At 36.5% G+C, this 23,699-nt stretch overlaps 1 protein-coding gene and 1 long non-coding RNA gene across 8 annotated transcripts in view; one reads left to right on the forward strand and one right to left on the reverse strand.

Moving 5' to 3' along the window:
- NEK11 (NIMA related kinase 11) overlaps positions 1-23,699 on the reverse strand; it is a 106,737-nt gene that overhangs the window by 19,185 nt on the left and 63,853 nt on the right. For 5 of the 6 annotated variants that reach the window (XM_083823159.1, XM_083823160.1, XM_083823157.1 and 2 more), the window contains 2 exons: positions 11,439-11,563; positions 6,742-6,802 (listed from right to left, as the gene is read on the reverse strand). In XM_083823159.1, the coding sequence (XP_083679285.1) occupies positions 6,742-6,802; positions 11,439-11,563 (186 nt within the window). Of the gene's footprint in view, positions 1-5,495; positions 5,909-6,741; positions 6,803-11,438; positions 11,564-23,699 lie in introns of those variants that run through there. The other variant, XM_083823162.1, reaches the window with a different exon arrangement.
- Positions 1,046-23,082, forward strand: LOC310893766. 2 transcript variants are annotated; one of them, XR_014579276.1, is made up of 4 exons: positions 1,046-2,738; positions 4,018-4,193; positions 5,845-5,952; positions 13,416-23,082. It is a non-coding gene; the product is annotated as an uncharacterized lncRNA (long non-coding RNA). The 2 variants fall into 2 exon arrangements; XR_014579277.1 differs by having other exon boundaries at positions 13,855-23,082.

The raw sequence follows: 23,699 nt of genomic DNA on the forward strand, positions 1-23,699 counted from the left end.
ACTTTCCTACAGCTTTTTTTTTCTTTTTTCTTTTTTTTTTTTTCCTTGCAGATTATTTGGTATTAGGATTCCACTTCCCAAAAGAGGAGAATGTATATCATGGTGGAACTCATCCTGTGCAAATGTGCAAGCTGTGGCACACAGCTTCCAAGCTCTGAACAGACAGAGCAGGGTTCTGCATAGGGTATGAATAAGCCAAAAGTCACACGAACAAGTTAACGCAATGCCTGGTCAACATGGACACACCCTTCCCTCCTGGCACGGGTTTTTAGCTTGGAGTCCACTGGGTTTTAGCCTGAATTTCATTAACATTGATCATGTACAGCCAGAAGGAGCTTGCAGCTACCTTTCCGCTATAAGCAGTGTAGACACCCCCAGAGAGTACTGAACGCTTCTCGTGAATGCATAATCATAACCTTCCCAGGAGTTAAGCTCCTATGTCTGACATGGTTATAGATCCCGACCATAGAAATTTGAACACTGAGAGTAAACTTTCTGTCCTGAAGGACCCGCCTGAATCCCTCGCAGTGAGCATCTGCTGGATTTAGAGCTTTACAAGTGAACACAGGAAGCAGGCATGGAGAGAGACTACAGAAGAAATGGATTCCTGACTCCATTGTCTAGCTACGGAAAAAAATGTTTGAATTTTTAAAATATTTTCTTAACTTCTCTGACCACTTAATGGCTAATAGTAAGCTGGTATTACAATTGAGGTATAGTTAACATAGTTTATAAGATCAAAAATGACAAGCTTAGTTCTTATGAGCAGCCAATAACTTAACACATCATAAATATATATATATTTCCCGATGATTTACTCTAATACCACACATGCATATCCATATATTTTAATGTGGTCTTTAAGCATTCAATTACTTTAGCAGCACTGAAGAACTCAGATATCCACAGAGTGACCCTGAAGAAGCTTCAAGTACTGCAAAGCAATGTTCATGACTTACCGGGTGTCTCACTCCTCTTTGAGTTGGTAGAGAAATAGGGTCCAGATGTGAGGATTTATGCTTTGATATCATTGTCAGACTTCAAAAGCAATAAAAAAAGTTTTGCCCTGAGCACCAGTGGTCTAAGGAAAATATAATTTTTGCATTCTTTCAAGACAGAGTATATTTAATAACAGACTCCACCTAAATTCTGGTATTACTATTATTACAGGATATATCATTGTGGTGAGAGCTCAGCATATTCTTTCGGCTTAGTGGGTTCAGCCTATTTATTGCTACAATACTTTATCTCCCTCTCCTATGACATTTCATTATTAAAGACATCCTTCTTGTTTGTTTTTTTTTTTAATTTTTTTTTTTTCTGGGATTCCAGGCTAAATAATTCTTACTTTGTCTACTCTCCACATGGCAGTTGGCCAAGCAAAACCTCCTCTCTAAATACAAAGTAATATCTATCTTTCTCTCCATTAAATATGATCTTCTGGGTACTGTGAAGTAGCTGCAAGGGCTACAGATTGTAGGATGCTGCAAAGCTGTGGTTAGTCATAAAAAATGAGTTCTCAGTGAAAACCACTAAGAGCTTTTCACATTGTTGCTATGAAAAACATCAAAACTTTTCCTAGAATGATTCATAACCCACAGCAACTTCTAAATCACAGGCATTTTCTTAGAAGAATTTACTTGATTAATAATATATTTTGCACCCAGCTTTCAGCAGTTTGCCTACCCATACACCAACACAGAACATGTAACTATGCTTCTTCAAAAAGTGGCCAAGAAACTATTTGCATTTTTAAGCAATTTATCATTCTTAATTCGTTAAACAAACTCAAACAAAACAACAAGAAAATTGATATTTTAAAACCAAGTACTGGCACTTTCTAAGTATGTTTAGAAGATGAATACTCTCCCAGTCTTTAGCCTAATACAAGGCCACAGAAAAACATAGGGCAAAATTGTCCTCTTGGGTCACAGAGCACCAGTTTCAAGGCTTTCACTGCATCCTTCCCACTTTGTCTAAGGGAAGAAAGATGAAAGGTTCTGTAGGGAAAGAAATACTGTGTCTCACAATTATTCATAGATACAGTTACAAAGGATGATTATGATTAGCCAATGAGACTTCTATACATTATGTCCCAAAGGAATTCCTACTTACATTTCTGCTAAAAACCCAATTGTCCTGGTTTCAGTTACGACAGAGTTAATTTTCCTCCTAGTAGCTGGTAGGGTGCTATGTTTTGGATTAGGATGAGAAGAGTACTGATAACATGCTGATGTTTTAATTGTTGCAGAGCAGTGTTTACACCAAGCCAAGGACTTTTTGGCTTCTCGCTCTGTCCTGCCAGCAAGCAGGCTGGGGGTGCAGCAGGAGCTGGGAGGGGACAGACCCAGGACAGCTGACCCAAACTGGCCAAAGGGGTATTCCATACCATCTGGCGTCATGCTAAACAATATGTAGGGGTGGCTGGCCGGGGTGGGGGGCCGGCTGCTCGGGGATAGGCTGGGCATCGGTCAGCAGGTGGCGAGCAATTGCATCGTGCATCACTTGTTTCGTACACATTATTATTAGTAATACTATTATTATTGTTATTGTTATTATTATTTTTCTGTCTTAATAAACTGTCTTTATCTCAACTCACCGGCTTCACTTTCCTGTTTCTCTCCCCCATCCCAGAGAGGGAGTGGGGAGGGTGAGCGAACGGCTGTGTGGTGTTTAGCTGCCAGCCGGGTTAAACCACAACACCAATGAGTGGTGATAGACATCTCTTGCATCTCTTGGTAAGTCATTATGTGTTAAGAAACTATTATCTCCACTGAAACATAGACTTCTGGTTTAGATTTGTTTTTTTTCAGCTTTCATTGTACATATAAGATCCTCCAGTGCCTTTTTTTACAAGATTGAAAAGCTCCTTAGAAACAGATTTATTTTCCTGAGTTTTAAATATTTATAATAATACAAAGTGATCAAATTGCCTCTAACTTTCTCCTCTTTTAAGCTAAGCAGACTTAGTATCTTAAAGACGTTTTTTCAAACTTTCTTTCATTTTGAAGCTCTGTTCTGGGATCTCCCCAGTTTTCAAACTTTACCAGCATGTACTGTGATATTTCAAATCTACCCCCCACAGAGCTGTGTAGCTAACCCCAAATGAACCTTGTACTGCATTGAAGTGCTGGTATTCACAGTGATTCAGTGGGAACTCCTGGGGAGAAAACTCAGTTACTTTAAAAAGTCCCAGGCTTTTACCATTCACTACTGAGGTTTTACACAGAAGAAACTTCACCTGTGGAAAAACAATGCATATTTATTGCATTCTCTTTATCACAGCCCTTGCTGGCATTAAAAAAGTTCTATTTTTTTCTCTACTCAGATGTTCTCTAAGATCTGCTATAAATGGCACTTTTTTTTTTTTTTAATTCCTTTAACAATGAAAAATGCTATGGAGAAATTCTGTCCAGACCAAACTTCTACATCCACCTTACTGCCATGAAATTTCTACTGTTTTCAGGAGTAGCTGTTACAATAATACTGTGGGTCTGCAGCCCAGAAATGTGGTATTGCCACTGCTACTACCAGGCCACAGGCTTGGGCCTGGGTTTGCAAGACCTCAGCACGGAGTTCTGTCAGACTTTCTCCGACCTTGTCTTGGCCTTGTGGGAGCTTTGATTTAATTGCTTAAACTGTAACTTCAGTTCTTCTAATGATCTTGGGGTTATTTTGCTTTATTTCCACCTATTTTTGTATTGTACAGAGTTTTTAGATTAATAATGAGCAGTTATCACATAGAATACATATTTTTAGCTAACATAATAGAAAAATACACATCTGATACATAAGCAGAAACCTTGAAAAGTGGAGACATGGGATAAGTCTATGGGTATGAGATTGTAAGAAGTGAGGCATGAGATGGTACTGGGGGCCCCATGGCTATAAACAACTCATCAGCTATTAAAGAAATGAAGACCAAGGAATGGGCAGAATTAGCTTTAGGGATAACAAAGATAACATCTAAACTATGTAAAATGCACATACCGTTTTTGATGCGACATGAATTTGCAGGTCAGTGAAGGAAAAGCAAGGTATAAATGCATATTGGCAAACACACAAAAATGACCCCAAGTGGAGGAAGAAGTAATCATGATCACCACTCCTGGTGAAGGACTGCAGGTACTGAGGGCTTATCACATCCCCTGACACGTCAGGCTGAAGCTACCAGCGTTAAGATCATCAGGAAGGTGAGCATAGCACCAAGCAAAATGGGAGTTATGAGGAAATGCATGTATTAAAAATTAAGACCTTTTCTTATAGTAGTAGTCATTTGCTTATTTCCTTTATCTTTCTTTTCTGTAATTATTAATTCTCAACTAACAATAATTCTTTGATTAGACTGTTAAGATTTCAATAAGACTAATAAAAAGTTATTGGCTTTACATGTAGATGCATTTTCTTTTTGACTATAACAAGACTTTGAGATTACATCTCCCTAAATTCATGACAAATATATATGTTATGTGACATGTGACAATATATATATGTTATGTGAAAACTAAGCTAAGGTCAAGGGGAAAATTAGCCTTATGAATTTCATGTAAGATGTTGGAAAATATTCAAACAGACCAGAAACAAAAATAATAGGGAAAGGAGCAGATAGTATGTACAGAATCTCACATTCAGCTACCTATTCTTTGGTTACTGAAAGATCAAGATATTTGTAATATTTTTTTACCTGTATGTTCTCAAATATTTTCACAAATGTGGCTTTGAATTAGTCTAAGAAGTTGAAACTTCAGGAGATGTTCTCCCTTCGGTGAAATGCTCACTTCCTTGTTACAAATATGAACCATAGAAATCTTTCATACAGAAAGCGGTGATACAAAAGATATCCCACAGAGAACAAAAAGCTTAAGAAAATGTTCTCCATGTATTTTGCAGAGTTCCTTCGAACTATGCAACAGAAATATCTTTCCATATCATAGATGGACTTTTAAAATGAAAAATGAGTAAATTGTTCTCACTTCAAAAACAAACAAACAAACAATGACAACAATACCACCACCTCTTTTCTTTATGATATAGGCATTCCTTGTTGATAAACATGATACTTCTAGGTTTTACATCCTGATTCAAAATAAATAAATAAATAAATCCTGTTTTATAGGATTTAAGATGTGCATCTAATTAAGATGCACATTAATAAGATGGGAGATACATTAAGTTTATTTTAAAGATAGTTTGTACTTTGTTCAGCTTTGTAGCTAGACATTGGAAGAACTTAAAAGAGTAAATGTTTAAAGGTCCTCAGTGATACCGAGCATACAAAGATAAAAGGGACCCTCACAGACTCCTCTCTTATTATCATCACATTTATTTGTTTGGAACAGATCACACAAGCCTAATTACTAGCTCAGCTTGGAGAAACGCTTTAAGTTTCAGTGCAGAGTAGTCAGACTTTTTTTAATAATTAAAGCATAATTTAGTTCTTTAATATAATAATTTTAAAAGGCATCTTCATATTCTTTGTACTGAAAAAAAAAAAGAGGAAGCCAAGAGTCTCTTCAATACTATGATTTATTTTTTTTTAAATGACACTGTTTGGTTTTGGCTAATACCAGAGTATTATTCTTTTACATTAACATAACAAAACATTAAATTGTAGAGCTAAATTTTGTCCTCATTTCCACTTCTACAAACCTACTGCAGACAAAAGTGATGTAAATTTTTAAAGGATTGCAGAATTTGAAGACTCTGGGATCTCTGTTAGTGTGAAGACAAAGCACACGTGAATTGGCCTTTGTTCAGTCATAAGGATCACCCTGACACAAGACACAGAAGGTGACCAGAGAGTGACAGCCACAGCTTTAACTCACTTTCATCCTTTTTCTTCAGTTTTCTCCCCATCAGCCCATGCTCATGAGGCAGGGTGAAACAGAGCTCAGCACTGGAGGAACCTCTGCAAGGAGGATGTACCCTATGTTCTCATTTCAGAGCCACAAGGTAATAACACCAAGTCAGGTTTATCATGACTGAATGTGTGTAAATGAGGAACCAAAACAAGAAGCAACAAGGTTGATTTCATGCAAACCACATGCTGACTGCTGTTGGCACCACTCAGCCTGGTGGTCTTCAGGGACAGACACCGCCCTCAGTAAATATCCTTGTTTCACTTACACCTTTTTAGCTTTTAAGTACATGAGAAACTAAGAACATGAGAAAACTCATGAGAGAGAAAAGAAATGAAGAACATGAGAAACTGGAGTATGAAACTCTAAATTTATAGAGAGAATTTTCAGGAGACTTTAGGATTAAATTGCAAACTTAAATTCTCAGTGATTTTTCTATGCCTGTAATGAAATAGTGTAAGGTAAAATAAGTATTATCCTATCCTGGATCATCATTTTTTTTTTAAAAAAAAAAACTTCCTTTAATTCATTTTATTTTATTGTTACCAATATTAGAAGCTGCAAAAAAACTTACATATTCTTAAATGTTTCCCTCTGAAGAAGAAAAAATGGCAAAAGCCAAATTTTTAAAAGCTTTTATTTTAACATTCCACAACTCTGGCCATCATGTTTTATGATTCTATTATTTTCAACATAAGCAATTAATTGTGTATGCCAGTGTATTTGGCATACTTATACTTCTGTGCAGTAGATTAAGGGAGCAATTTTCAAGAAGATCACTTTTTTGAGTTGTTCTTTTGCAAAATGGAAGTAATTGGATTGTGATGAATAAGGACTATTAATAAGTGCTGCTATTACATTTAGAGAAGAGATACCATCTTACCGAATGAGCTGTTATTCAGGACACTCTCCAAATACTTGACCATTGCGTCAACATCACTGTCCTGAGGATAAATGAAATAATGAATAGCATTAGTGTGTGCAAAATCTTAAATATAAACATTGTGTACCAGAGGTATGATCCCACAAGCATAAATGACATTACTTACACCAATGAGCATCAACACTTAATACAGTTAAGGGAATACGTTTCTCAGAACTTTGTATGTTTTATTCCCCTAAAACAATAGGCTTGGGAATAATATTATATACAAACAATTATTTAAGTCAGATTCCTTGCAGAACACAAATACGTAGGACAGCTATGCATGAAGCTTAAATAATATGTTTATTGTTGAGAGTGGTGTCCAGTCTTTGAAAACAGACCAGCATTTTATCATTGGTTAGTCCTGAAATATCTAAAACAATACCAGATTGAAAAAGGAAAGTATGTACTTCGTAACTATCCCAAAATTTATTAGTTATGATATTTGACTCTGCAAATTAATACTTATGTTTCATTAATCACACATCTACTTACATATCTAGTAGCAATGAATAATTAAAATTTTAATTAAGAAAAGATTTGAGCACTTTTCCATTGTAAGCTTTCTGTTACCAGACAAATAATTAACAGTTTTGCTATGATATCTTTCACTTGAAATGTTATTTGTGTATACTGATGAAATTTAAGATCTAACCATTTAGCAAAGATTGTGCTCCAGGAAGGACAGCAAATTTCATTCAAGTCTATGAGACAAGCCTGAGTTTCTAGAAGCTCCCATTTGACAACATGGCGACATGGCATTCCTTGACTATTTAAAACTGAAAGTCAAAATCCTGACTTTGCTGGAAAAAAAAACCAATCCTGTATTTTTAAAAATATCAAGCAGCCTATGGTTTTAAAAGCCCTGCAGAACAGGTAAGGGAGTTTGACAGATGCACAGAAAAGAGGCCCTCCTACACGTAAGAGCCAGCATGGAGGAATACTTGGATATTTCAAATTCTGAATAAGTGAACCCCTTTCTAACAGCAACAGATCATGCCAAGGATGACAAGGCAGGCATTAGGAATCTAGTGGCGCAGTTTTGGGGTGATAACACACAGACCACCTACAACCACTGATGAGACACCGGAGCTACGATAATTTATGCCAGCTGATTATGTTGCTTGACAATCTCAGAAGCGACCTGGAAATTGAAAATATGGAGCTAATGTACTGTATTGCTAGACTTTGTCATAATGAAGAGGGCTAATTTGCTATTATTATTGTCACTAAAAGAAAGCACAAAGAGCAAGGTGATAAACTGAGATAAAAAGCATCCATTAGCATCTCAGCTAAATCAAAGCCAATGTGAAACCCTCACTGTTCACTAACTTCTCAAGATGAAACCTCTTCTATACTACATATTTTCCAATTTATATTTAGAAACAGTTTCTTATTCTCTTTCATGTTTTCCCCTTAATTAGCTCTCATACAATTAGAAATCAGTGTTCCTGGAAATAAATAAGAAAGAAAGAAAGAAAGAAAGAAAGAAAGAAAGAAAAAAAGAAAGAAAGAAAGAAAGAAAGAAAGAAAGAAAGAAAGAAAGAAAGAAAGAAAGAAAGAAAGAAAGAAAGAAAAAGAAAGAAAGAAAGAAAGAAAGAAAGAAAGAAAGAAAGAAAGGAAGAAAGGAAGAAAGAAAGAAAAGAAAGTGCTGCAAAAGAGAAGGAAAAAGGACACTGAACTCAAACTTTACAACCAATACAAACAAGATGAGAGGTTCAGATGCGGTTAGGGTGATAACTCCACAGTTACAAGTGGGCAACGTAGCTGAGAGCACATGGGCTGTATTGAAAGTTATCAACAAAGGGAAAGTAGCTGTGTCAGCTCCCATCCTAAAGCTTTAAATTACACTAATGGAGTGTATGACTCTATCTTCTTAACTGAAGAGGGGTTGATTCCCAAGAAAGACCACTACTTCTCTTTCTGTCTTGAAAACCATGGGAGCCTAATATAACTGGAATACATAGCTCAAGTCCCCTTCTACATTATGCACCCCATTGTGTAGTTCAATTAATCTGTGACCCCATGCTACTGCATATCAGAGTCTTTATTTTTTGTTTGAAGTAATGCAGTCACCATGGAGTACTGCTAGAGATAGACTTTCTGCACTGACTCTGCACAAAAGTAACTAGTAATTCAATCTTGGCATTGGAAAATTGAGAGGTTTGCACAAATTAGGATGGTAAATACCTTACAAGTCTTTACCCTGCAATGCAGTGGAATGACTTCTTTATTCACACAGTCCTCCAAAAGCTTAATTTATAGAAGTATTTTTGAAGAAAGAGTTAAAGAATATGAATCCTATCATAGATAGGTGTAGGAGTTTTGGTATTAAGTAGATGACTGCTGAAGCAATCCCCTGCTATATACTAGCAAGATCAAATCTATTCTGGTAGGTTTTGAAGCTTATTATTATTGTTGAGCATGATACCACCTACCTTTGAGTGGGATTCATCTCACATAACTGTTGACATCCAGAATGAAGACGTCCCATGCATGCTAATAACTGCAGATCCCTTTACAATCACCAGAGAGAAAGAGGTACCTCCCAGCATATTCCATCTGACCCATACATTAGAGGTTTTTGCCAAGATAATATTATTCCCTAAAATGTTTATTTCCCCTAATTGTACAGAATTTATATTCAGTTAGGTCAGATGTAGTTGCACAGCTAAGTTCAGCCTGCTTTGCTTCCACACTCATTTCAGAATTTTTCACTCAAGAAAGAGAAAATTGAAATTTCTGCTCACTTCCCAAGAAAAAGAAAAGGTGATTGTGTCAATACCTGCAAACGCAGTCCTGTCTTATCTAAGGTGCTGGTCAATATGAGTGAAAACAAAGACAGACTAATTGCTTCTTTGATGGAGGAAGTCCTGAAAGCCAAATGCTCAGAGAGGGTGTGCTTTCCAGTCAGTCTGTGCAGGCCAATTTGCAGAGGGGTAATGATTATGTGCACATGGACTGCTGGTAAAGCAAAGCCACCCAGCCTATAGGGGCTGGATCCTGGCACGAGATGTCAGTGGGACAGCTCTTCCAACACAGAGTGTCAGTTCTTGTCATCACGGAATTCTGAATCACTATAAAATGACAGAACGTTGTTGTTCAAATCTGGCTGCCAACACCTAATTTATTCTGCATTATTGAGAAATCTATTTTTATCTTCTGCCCTTCATTAATTCTAGGCAGCAGTCTGCCTGTTCAAAAGCAGTATTGATTGACACTTAATTATATCGTCAATGAATCTGAATGAAAATTTTAAAAGTCATTCTAAAAAAGAAATTAAAAAAAAAAGTCTGATAAAAGTGAGCAATAATTTCTTTTCAAGAGTACATTATGGCAGATTTTTCTGGCAACAGAGTGTTTGTATGTCTATGTGTTGTGAGTAAACACAGACCCAGCAAATTGCAACAAAACACTGCCTTAGATATTCCAATGACTTACAACTATTTGTTTATATTACCACTGTATTAACTGTTAAAGCATGTTATGTGTTTAGTTTGAAAGCTAGGAGGACATTTCTAGATTGCATGAGACTGTCTATGAGTAAACTTCAAGTTTAACTGGTTGAGAGAACTTCAGGATTCCCTGCCACTGTGGTAAAAATAGTGTTCTGATTTATCCTATAAACATTTAGCTTCTGCTTTAAAACTACAAGAAACTTAAAGAAACTATTAGCTCACGGATTTTAAACAATATTACAAGTTATTTATAATTTAATGAAGAGGTTTTAGCAAACCTGGTTGGTTCCATAAAATGTAAAAACCATCATACTCTTCCCTGCATTTTTCACACATGAACTCTGACTAACATTTGTGATCCTAAGCAAAAGCAGACAGTACTGTGCAGAAGCACTGTAACACAATACCTTATGTTGACGACACAGGGTAGAAATTAATTGTTCCTGAATGCCTTAGGAAGATCGATTTTCAGAACTGACTTGGGCATTTTGGTTCATTGATTTCACTGAGACTTGATCACTGAAGACAAGACTCATCTTGGTTCATTCTGATCAGATCTAAATTAGGTGCCTTTTCCAATCATCTTCAACATCCTACAAACTGCAATCCCTAAGACTTTCTTGTGGCAGCCTCACCCGATAAAGCTTCTTTAAGCCTTTCAATAATAAGTTTTCTTTTTATTTACACTTTCTAAGATTCTTGGGTAAGTCTACAGATATGCTGGTCAAGACTTGCTGGTGTTTAGGCTCATGCTAGAAAATACGTCTAATACAGGCTGGAAGAAGTGGCATCTGAAGGTGCCTATCTATCCCCAGGAAATAAATCTGGAATTTAGATCTTATGCTTGAAGTGTTCTTTCAGCTTTAACTTAAATAACACATAGCTAATGTTACATATGAGAACCCCACTCAGAGCGTGTGATGGCCACAAGGGAGTTTACTGACAACAATTCACCCTAAGGCAATCATAGGAGCATTATTGTTAATCTTGAAGGAATGCAAGCATCTTTTTCATCAATGTCTCAGATTAATTATACATATGCATACTCACATAACTAATTCATGATACTGCTATACACACACATTCCTGACAAAAGCAAATTTCAGTAATGTCAATAGGACAATCTTGGAAGTAGTTTCATTTTCCCTCAGAAAATGAGCATCAAATGTGTACTGTTTTCCCAAAGGTCACACACACCTGGTGATTTGTCTTAGAGACAGTCTGTGACGCTTCCACATCCTCCTCCTCTTCACTGCTTTCTGAACAGGATTCAAACTCATCATTATAATATTCTTCTGCAATTTGTGGGTCTTCAGGGATCTCTAAAGGCAATTAAGAGTTTATAGCATATTGACAGACTATATGAATAATCTTAGAAAGATGCGATGGATTTTATATCACCAATGTCATGTCACTAACAATGCATTCTGTAACTGAAATCATTGGATAGATTCTCAGCTTAAAAAGTGATCTTATGACATGATAAGCAGTGCTAAAACTGTCTCTGCCAAAAGGTCAGATCCTCATATTTATATTAATGACCTCGAAGAATCTATATTGATTTCGGGCTGAAATCACTAAACCATAGAATAATTCAGGCTGGAAAGGACCTCAGGGGATCCTCTAATTCAACCTCACTCAAAGAAAACAAACGTTTAAATTTACAAGAGAGAAAATCTACATGTCTTGCCAAACTCTCCCAAAACAAAAACATTAAAAAATGAAAGTAGTGAAAAGTCAAGCTCCATATATCTAGCTCTCACGCTCACTCAATTTATTACTAACACTTGAGAAGTTATAGAAATAGCAGTGAGTGCAATGTTAAAATAGACAATGAGCCTCTGAAGCCCAAGAACTGTTATTAAAACTCAACATATTCATCACAGCATGAAAGACACCACTGCTTCTCTGCTCCAGGAGAAATCTTTGAGCATCCCTGACTCCATAAGAAATGAGTTAGTAAAATAACTTGAGGTCTGATTGCACCTGCTTCAGCGAGCTGCCCTTTCTCAGCAAAAGCCCTTAAGCACTTGTTCAGTTTTAAGCATAGGCTGGACTGTGGTGATTATCAGAATTAACAGCAGAATCCCTGTTTTTCTAGATAGAAAACTGCAATGCGAAGGGCTGCCCATGGGAAGCACAGGTTAGTGGCAAAGATGGGATCAGAACTCAGGGAAGCCTGTCTCAGCAACTGTCCCATCAACTTCAGCATTTGTGCAGGGGGATACTTCAGGAGAGCTTCCTTACTTCCTTACTGAGTTATTTTCAAGACGATTTACATCCAAGCCTAGGTACTACATTTTTTGTCCTTGGCTAATTTTATTACAATAAATGTTAATTGAAGACAAAAAAAATCTAATATTAACCTGTCATAAATCACCGTAGTCTTAACATTAGCTAATGCTGACTTCTCCCATTCTCCCAATCGTCTCGCTCTTTAAAGAAATGAAAACTGACTTATCTTAAATATTACTGCATTGAAATCAATTACATTCAAACAATATGCCATAAAAAATTAAGAACGCTTAATATATTCTTTTTACTCATTTCACATGGATAAAAAGAAAACAAAAAAACAACAACAACCAAAGTATTTAAACAAGTGAATACAAAATTAAAGATGCCCTTGGATATTAGGCAGGAGGAATGATTCTAATCTTTAAGGCATAAGAAACTCAGGGAAAAAGAAAAAAAGAACATTTATTTATCTGCTACACTAGGTGGTTGAAGTTCTCCTGTTGAGATATTATCTCTACTATTATTTACTGTCTCCAGAGTATTTTCAAAATTACTTCCTTTCTTTACAAATTTGATTTACCTCCAAAATGCTGACACATTTTCACTTAGTTTTCTATGTTTTAGGACATTTGTACAAACTCCATTGCCACAATTTCTAATAAGAAAAAAAAAAAGATAACTTGTGCTTCCATAGGAATCTCCCCCAACCCTCCAAAAAAACTTTTCCCACAAAAGAAAGCATTTACTGTTGTGTCTAATTGTTTGAGTTCTCCAAAGTGCCATTTGAGAGAAAAGCCTAACATTTCATCTTAAAACAAACAAACAAAATAAACCCACCCTCAAATATCATTCATTTTTAGAATGGGAAGAATGCTACTAAATGAAGATATGTCTCCATTTCCAGACAGAGTAAACATTTGTTTTTCTTTCTTTCAGGCACACTGTCATTCCTGCGATTACTATGATTTTATTAGGTTCAGCTGCATGCTGTGTGTGTATAAGCATTCACGAACATATGAATCAGCTTATTTATTATATTATAATGCAAGCATTGGACTACACCAGTACTTTCTGAGTTTTCTCCTCCCACTTTCTGCATTTTTTTTACCGTTATACTAAAAAAACACAATCCTCTCCTTTCCAACTGAACTATGTACAAAAATTAGTCATTTTACTCACAGTTGTAACCTCAAATGATGTGTTCTGGCTACAGTAAAGCTCTGTACCTTGTGAGTAGCCCATGATCAGGCTGAACTGAGGCTGATGCATCTGAACTACGTGGAGGGGCTTGCACGGTCCGAAGCCCACTTCCACGCCAGCTTCTGCACCCTTTCCAGAATTTCTCACTTTACCATTTCTGATATTGTTTTGACAGCTGCACAAAGACGGCCAGTTAATCTGAGTTCAGTAACACAATTTTAAATGTTAGTTCAGACATGAGAGATACTCCAGGATACAGATGTTTCCTGGCCCCAACTCAGAGACTGATCCAAGTGACATTTCTCCAATGAAGACAACGTGTCCAGTGGAGTTTGGGAGCTAACAACAACGAGTCTTTAGAACTTCTCTTTGCACGACATGCATCTCTTTGCATGACACGCATCTTTTAAGCAGGCACTTTCAAAACATCAACATATTCATTTAGAATACATGGTTCAGTGTAACAGTTTCTACTAAGTAGAGCCAGCTCCCCTTTGCCCATATGCTACAGATGCAGAGACTGCTTCTCTGTCGAACTAATTTGGATATGGAAGAGCTTATTTAGCTGAGACACAGGATCAGGAATGAATTTCAGGAACACATAAGCTGGCTTTAGCACAGCGGGTATCAAAAGTCATCACGACTAGCTGTGCCCATGCTAGCTGCCCACAGAAACCCTCTGAATATTGTAGCATTGTAGCATGGTGCAGTATAGCTCCACTGAGTGAGGCACCAAAGAAACAGCTGAGACTGACTCACCTCTGCTAGAGCCAGCGTGAAGAAACCTAGTAAAATTCAAGTTCAACCCCTGATAATGACATGCTTGACTCAGTCCTTTAGTGAAGTGCAGATAACTTGAGTGAGCTGGGGTTTGGGCTCAGGGGAGACACTGTTAGGGGAGGCTGGGCCCCATATGCTACCATTTCCATGTCTGCAGTCGATACTTTGGGACATTTACTACCTGAGTTTTCCCATGATTCTCAATATTTCAACTTTTCCCCTTTCCACCAGCCAAACAGCAAAGAGCTGGTTACTGCCACCATCTCCTGAATGTTCTTGGCACAGCTCCACATCTCAGCAATGTATCACAGAAGTAAAAACCTTGGTTTGTGCTTTCATATGACTAGCTTTAACAAAAATGTTGTTCCTTGGGCTAGGTCTGTTTGACTCGTTTATGCATTTTTGCAAAGCCTAGCATGGACTCCAAGGCCAGGACCTTGGCTGTCCTTCTCTCTGATACAAAACAGAAATTAAATCTATGTGTGCCTTGAAGGTACTTTGGGGAAAAAAAAATAAATAAATGATGCTAGTGAGGTGAACACAAGTCTATCATATCGAAAGAGGGAACCAAACTGCTGCTGCAGCACCCAGGATACAGAGGACCAGGAGAACAGCATTGTATTTCAGAAGGTCCTGACACCAACACCAAGCAGCCTGTTGGACCCACTTGTTCACACAGCACTCCTGATCTTCCCAAGAACAGCAGGTCTAAATCCACCCATTCCTTCCATGCAAGAAAGTCACCCCGTGCAGCATACGTATGGTAGTCAGGGGCTTTCCCTTCTTCACAGAGCCTTGGAAAACGAACATTGCAATAACATCCAGTGTAAAGTTTTGTAATACTGTGTCAGATAAAACATGGCCCCAACATCACTGTAATATACTTGTCCCTCAGTCACTTGTTCTTCCTCTGATACAGCCCACTTACACACTCCTGATGGAGCACAAACCAAGGTCTCTATTGCTGTTTCCTCACATTCGTGATCCCAATCTGTCAGCTGGTATCTGAAAATACATGACATTTTATCTAGCTTTGTATATTTCGCTAAAGACAGTCACAGCACCTTTTATGTGCTCACCAAGCATTTCATTCAGAACAAACTCAGCTATTGCTTACATACCGCTAGACAGCTTAGGCATAGCATTGAGAGATTCAATATTTGTAAAGTATATTATATATTCAAAATAAAAAAGCTCTGAATAATAACCTTCCCCTTTAGATTTCTTTCTATATATTACCATGACATTAATAGTAGAAAGAAGGGTAAAACCCCATTATCTAAAGATCATAAAAGCCCAGCTATTTCCCAAGAAGACAAGCTATGCAGAAAACAAAGAAATGCAATACTTGCAATATTTTGTTTAAATCCACCAAGAGCTTTTTCCATGTAACATAGTATCTCGGCGACAACAACGGTTTTCTCCAAAGAGACTAAAATACTTTGATAAATATCTTTAATTTTCTCTTGCCTTGAAGTCATACTTGTAATCAGTATATTAATGCAGCATTCTCACATTGCAGTGCATGCAGAAGACAATGAGTAAGGCCCCTTTTATTTTATTAAAAAAGAGGGAAGAGAAGAAAAAAAAGAAAAAAGAAAACTGACTTGTATAACATATGTTCATTTTCACCACTTGTATTCACAAAAGTGAAGGCACACTCGGCACTTAAGGACTATTGACTATTGCACTTTTTTTTTTTTTTAATCCCAAACTTCAGCACACGCCTGGAAAAAACTAATTATCTCAGCAGTCACTTTCTGATCTTAAGGAAAAAAAGTAGTTCTGGTTCCAAGCACCACAGTCCTCTGCCTGCACAGTACCACAGACAGTAAAGCAAGGAACAAAGCATTCTACTACTCTGACATACATGTGCTCTTCAGAATAGCACATCATTCATTACAGAGCTTTCATAAGAGAGAAAACAGAACGAGCTGAGGCATTGTAACTAGGAGAGAGGTTTGAAACACACAGATGAGAAACACCTGAGTTTCATAATCCCAAATGAGAGCAAGGGCTCCGTGCCCCCCAGGGCTCAGGTCAATACTCATTTGATTAGGACAAAATAAGATAACTCCATTATTATAATTTAGGATCACACAGATTTTGTATTTATTTTCCCTAGGGTGGGATAACTTTAACAGTTTCCATAAAACAGAACCGCCATCCATTAGTTAGCTATAGCTATAAACAAGATATACATTATTAAGCTCTGAAGATTCACTGCTCGGCAAATCAGTTGAAGCTTTTGTCCAGCTAAACTAGGCTGAAAATGACTTTGGAAAATGCATTGTTTAGGAAATGAACTAAGGGATATAACAGGACTTTTGTGTCCCAAAACATTTTGTATGATCCTTTTGCCTAAACACAAAAGGATTACTTTTTAATGACAGAAGTCATTAAAAGAACTAACTTCTGACACAACCATGTACAGCACAGCTGTAACGAAAAATGATTAGTTCTAAAATGAGAGCCAGAAATATAACCCAAATTAAACATTAATATTTTAAACTTCTGTTTTTAGCATTATAAAAAAGGAAAAAGCATGATTCACCTGTGGACTTCACTGAGTAAATTTAACTATTGTGAAATGTCTAGGAAAAATGGACATAAAGAGAATATAAATCAGAGTGGAGGTTGTCTATTACTTGATGTTAGAAATGAAGTAATTACTTCAAAGTGTTTTCCCATACGGGAAAAAAAAATCCCTTTTTTTTAAACCCAAATGAGATTTCCAGGAAAAATGTTTTATTTCAAGAACATAGCTCTTTTCCTCAAACCTTCTACATCTTGTCATTTTATCTGTATATCCACAGGCAGAGCATGAAAGAAAAAATGGAGTTGCTAAAAGGAGCTGTTAACAAAAAAGAACAGCAAGAAAGCATACTTTTATTACATTTTTTCCCTTAATTTTCTGAGTGTTTTTTTTTTTTTCCTTCCAATTTTCTAATGGTCATGCATACAGAAAAGGGCGCTTTAGCAGGCAGTGACAATGACATGATGCCATACTGCCTGTCATGAACAGTTTAAATTTCATCAAATCTAGAAGCTTTCCAGATATTCAGAAATCCTTTTAGTTCTGATGGGTGAATGAAGAGAAAAAAACAAAATAACAATGTAGTCAATAACAGGGAGCACTTATTGAGTCCTGGAAGCCATTTCCTTTATGCACAAAGAGGGATGCTTTACACACTGTTACTGTAAGGATTGTTCTATTACTTGTACAACATCCAGCAGAAACAGAGTAAGAGCTGTACATTACAGGAAAAATGACCATGAACTACCTTACAACAGCAGTTTAAAACTACCTTAGCCCTTGCTTTATTTCAAACTTTTTGATCGGTCAAAGCTTATTCTCAAATAAAAATTCATTTTTCCTGTTGAATCTGGCAGAGATTGCCTGATACTTTCTCTCTCAGTGGGATGACAGTGCTGGGAAGGAAAGAGTCCATGTATTAACACAAAAAGCTGCCTCTTAAGGAAGCCACTTCCTTCTCCCCGAGGTTCAGTTCGAGAATGCCATTTTCAAGAGATAAAATGGGACTGTTTTCACAATGAGAGTAGAAAACATGGAACGGTTCAGATCAGAACTTGGTGTAAGCAGTGTGCACATGAGATTCTGGATGTAGTAAAGATACATGTAAAATACATTTAATTTGGGTATAAGTAGTAATGTAAATTATATGTTGGACATGTACAAAAACAAGTAAATGACTGCAGACAAGCAAATCTACAAACAAAATACTGAGACCTCCAACACCCAGATGTAATTAACTGGTGAAACTCAATGTATTTTCCTAGATTGCAGGGGTACAATTTGCTCCACGAAGCAGATGAAATAACAGGAGAACATCAACTCAGTGTCTTTATTGCTGTCATCTTCTCATTCCCTCCAGCTAGTTGTCTGACTGACACGCACACCACTCAAAGCTAAACTAGTAGAAACTGCAAACTAATTCAGTATATTTCAGAGCAAATTCTCACTCACTTGGAATTGGCTCCAGTCACCATATAATTTGGCCCAGCTTCCCAGAAATGCTGTTTAGTTTGATAAGTGAGCCAGAATACTACAACTGGGGGCATACTGGGATTCCTTCTGCAGTGCTTTTCAATACCATCCTGTTCACAGATGCTTTGTTTGCAAGTAAATGCCTGGTGTGTCTTCATTTCCATCGGTTTGACCTGGAGTCTAAAGTGTGGTGTAGAGTTATATTGCCCACTAAGCAAAACAACTTGGAACAAAAGCTAGTACCTTTCTAACAAAGATTTACAATACTGAAATTGTAACAATATCTGCCATAGGATCTAGTATAAAATATTTTGTACATATACAAATTTGGTGCACTTGCCTCCTTCCTAAATTCATGCAGTGTTTTGTAAATGGGTTTTAACATAAGGCTTTGGAATGAGTGAAGGGGCTTCCGGTGCAGACTTTAAAATGACTCGGCCAGAATCATTTTAACTGTTGTCATTGATCAAGGTGACTTATGAGGTAGGCTCTATTTCTCAATGCCAAACTAAATCAATATGAAAAAGAAATCAGAAAAAAAGTAGGAACTATAGAGTAGATTTGTTTTCCCCAAATGTTCAGTGTTCGTAGAAGAGGACAACACTCTTCTACATACAAAGGACAATGCTATTCTACAAAGATGCTTCTAAATTACCCGCAATGCTAGACAATCTGTAACTTCATAAAATTTCCAGGAATAGTTCTTTAATTCTATTAATTCTATTCATGAAAAAATGAGACAGATGAGCATGCTCCCAGTGTGCCTACGCTCTCAAACCCTGTGAGAGTGGCAGGAGTTTTGGCACCCCATGCGCAAAGGACAAGTGAAGGACTGGTAGCTGTAAATTTCAGAACTAAACGGGCAAGATTCTCTCAGCAAGCATCCCATAGTGTCATTTCAGCAAGTAGCAAGTTGGGTAATACGCCTTATGATTCTGGAAAAATTCCTGCTTGTAACACAGATCTGTATTTTTACAACTACTATGACATTATTCTTGTGTGCTAATTTACTCACTTGTTAGCGGTTATGGTCCTCACCTTCCTACTGAAGTAACAGCAATGTAAATCAGTATGCACAAATTATCCCTCAAGAATAAACACACTTTGCTGAGACTCCAGTAAAGATACGCGTTATGTCTCAGATGAGTTTCTCCAATTATTTTTATTCCCCTTTTGCTTTTCCTAATTTGCATAATTTAATTTTGACATGCAAAATTTACCTTTCTGGCCTAGCTGCTGCAAGAGTGGTTCTGAGCAAGTATTATAGAAGAATTTTTCATCTTTCTTCGCAGAGGGGGTCCATGGCAGAAACTCATCCAAGGCTTAATTCTTAGCTCAATAAAAGCTCTTTCCTTTAGGGCTACTAGGTCTACTGGTTTTGCACAAAGTAGGGTAACCACATGCAAGAGGAGACCAGTGGATAACCCACAGCAGAAATCACTGCAATGTTATCTTCTTGAGACAAGTATTTCTGGTTATAAAGGATATTACAAGAACAGCAATAATAATAATAATAATAACAACAATAATAGTAATAATATTGCAGAAAGGTCCTTACTGCTTCCTATGATAAATATTATACTACTCTATATTGACCTGCCAGACTGAAAAACAAAAGAAGACATGATTTTCCTAAAAGCCTAAAATATATGTATGTGCAGAGATGCTTAAAGATGCATTCAGAAACATTTCATGTTTTTTATCTTATAGGATGAAAAAAATCCTGTCAATTATTCAGAAAAAAATATTTCTGAAATATTACAAAATATTGTAAAAATTATATTTACAAAATATTGTAAAAATAACAGTAGAAAAATACTATAATATATATATATAAAATACATAATGAGTGAACATTTCCTACTTGAGAGTCAGCTGAACTTTACCTACTTGAAATTCAAAGCAATATGTCCATAACTTACAATTAGCAATGGAAATATTGAAATAGTGTATTCAATTACTGTAATGTATTGAGCTATTTTAGAATTGTAATGAAATCAGGGGTTTGCCAGATGTAACATATTGCAACATATTAAGGTCAGGAATTTAACATGATGATAATCTTTGGAGTATAAAGAAATAAAAAGAACAGAATACAAACCAGAAGGATTGTGTGATATGTCCCCTTAATTTATGTCTTTAGTTTTTTTTTTTTTCTGTACAAATAATTTAAATACAGCAAGTAGTTAGTTTAAGCTATTTTGCTCCTTTAACTTCACCCCCTCCCACACACAAACAAGGCTAGTAAGAGCAGAAGAGTAGCTTATGTGGAACTAGCACTCTTATAGGAAGGGAATGAAATGGATGCGAATGCAGGTGAAGTCCCAACTAGTAATGTGCTGATGATCCAAAAATGCAAGACATAGTATTTTATTGGTAGCCCACAGGTCCAGTGTTGTTTTGCTATGTGGTCTTTTTCATTCTAGTCACTTAAGTGCAATGAGGACAAGCCCTTAGAAATAGGGATGTATTAGTATATATAATTTATTGAATGCTTAAAAAAAAAATCTTTCTCACTCTAGTTTACCATGTATTATCAGCTGTGAAGTTGATATGAATATCAAGTGGCACATTTAGCCACAAATGCCAGTGTGTGGCTTTAACTTTTCATGCCTGTTAGACTGTAGCTTGTTGAATTTAATACTCCTCATGGCCCCTGTAAAAAGTATGGGATTCTGATAACTGAGATAGCTTTCAGCCCAATATCTTTCAACTGCAAAAATTGATCCAAATCAGTATCAAAGATAAGGAAATGGTAGTTCTTGTTGCACGTGCAATTGCACTGAGCTTTCTGGGAGCACTTTTAGATATAGTTAATGAATTTGCAGCCAATTTCAAGGTAACTTCTACTGTAGAAATTGAATCAGAAACTTTGAACATTTAGCTATTACAGTTGTATAACAGGATTATATCTTGTTCTTCATGCTTCATGCCACTGCAAAGCCTGAGCTTCTCTACCTAGAGGATTTTCTGTGTAGTAAACTAAGAAATTGTAGATTTTCCACACTAATTTCTCACATGGATAAGTATAGTGCATGCTCTGACAAAGATTTCTCTGGTTTCATTACAAATAAATCCCATAACTAGTCTTTCCTATTTATTAAATACATCTGCAAACTTAGAGCCAGCCAATGGGAATCAAGTTGTATACAGAGTTGAGAGGAATTATGCTGTAAAATGTGGCTTCATTAGATAATCCTGCAACTGAAGCAAAAGGTATTGCACACAAATAATTAATGTGATATAGTGACAGAGCTGCAATTTTCCATCCCAGCCCAGCATGAGGTAGCCCACAGAGAAAAGCTGCAGTGATCTACCGGTACAACAAAAATCCCTGGAAAAGGTGACTGTTGGCATCAGAACCTTTTCTCAATACCCAGTTCTCTGGGAAAATGGACATCTGCTCATCTGATTACATTTTTTGTATAATCAGAAAAATAGACTATGAGCTCAACAAAGTTAATCAGTTGATTATGAGTTATATTGCTCATGATCAGTATGATCATGAGCTATATTGCTATATTAGAAAATAATGCATGATGTTTTGTGATGTTTCCAATAGCTTTTCAAAAGGAGGCCATATCAGAAGGAACATTAAACATCTAATGAACCATACCCAGCTGGAACAGACATGTTCTAGCTGGCATAGGAAGGCACTGACCGTATTCGTCCATAACATCAAGGCTGGGTATAGCTTATGGATACTTTTATCTTTTGGGTGATGATTTTTGCTCATGTTTCAGAAAATAAATCATTTGTTCCACCTGAACTTTATACCTTTCATGGAAAAGAGCAGTTAAATATGGGCAGTCCTTCTTCTTTACAGCATTTTTTTTTCTTTCTAATATATAAAAGTGACATCTAGTTGCCCAGCCCTATGATATAATTTGCCTGGTCATTATCCTCACAAGACCATTATTGAAACAAAGTACATGCACTCACAAGTTAGCCAGTGATCTTCAGAAAGAAAGAAACAAACAAACAACAAAACAAACAAAAACAACAACAAAAAACTACATTACTGTATCTATCCTAGTCCAAATGTGGCTGTTTCTTTTTTTTCAAAGGAACAGGTCAAGAGACAGGAAAAAAACAAACAAAACAAAAAAAGAACTGTGCTGTCAGCTAATTCATGTCAGCTAATTCATTGCAAAGTAGCTTTTCCTTTTGATGATAGTCAGAGAGGCTGAGTGACTAATTTCCTAGATAAGTATTAACAAAAATAGTAAATACAGATAATAAAAAATAATAAAATGAGCTGGAGAAATGTAGCAAAAAAAGGGGGGGGGGAATCTAAGCACAAAGGGAATTTAGTCATAAAACAGTAGCAATTTTATGCTATTATTTGTAAATAAATGAAGGAACATCTGTAAACGGATACACACATATTTTTGACACACGTATTTGCATTTAATGCTGACAGTGACTCGGTGTCTCTGAGTACAATCTCAACACAAGATTTACTTCAGCTCCTCCTAGAGGGTGGTGAGGCACTGGAACAGGTTGCCCAGAGAGGTTGTGGATGCCCCACCCCTGGAGGCATTCAAGACCAGCCTGCTCTAGTGGTTGGCAACCCTGCCCAGAGCAGGGGAGTTGAAACTAGATGATCTTCAAGGTCCTTTTCAACCCAGGTCATTCTGTGATTCCTTTATGTGTCTTGCTTGTACTTGGACAACAGGAGATGGCAAAGATGGGAAGATATCTATAGAAAAAGAAAACTGTTCCCACTGGTACAATATATTCTTAACTGCTCTGTCCACCCTAGTTTTAAATTATTTTTATGATAGAGTTCCATAACTTCCTGGATAAATAAGATGTAGACACCAACATTCTCCAATTAATATTAAAAACAACTATAATATATATTTCAATGAATATCTCCAGTTATCAAATACAATTTATTTTAAATTTGGTTCCCAAATAACAAATCTAAAAAAAAACCAACAACAAACAAACAAACAAAAAAAAAACCCACACAGATTAAAACTGTTACACAAAGGTTTCAAATAAAGAAAATCATTTTCCATTGGTTTGTATTTACAAAGGTTTACATTTCTGAGGAATGAGGCAGTGCTCTAATTAGCTGAAACAATACAGGAAAAGTATATACTATTCTAATAATATATTCAACAAACCACTTCAGCCATTTACTCAGTTTGGTTAGTAATAATTAGAAAGGCAATTTTTCTAGGTGACTCTTAGCAAATCTGTTGTCTGCCTTTCTACAAATA

The sequence above is a fragment of the Anser anser genome (genome assembly GCF_964211835.1).
Source record: "Anser anser genome assembly, chromosome: 2".
NCBI classification, from domain to species: Eukaryota; Metazoa; Chordata; class Aves; order Anseriformes; family Anatidae; genus Anser; species Anser anser.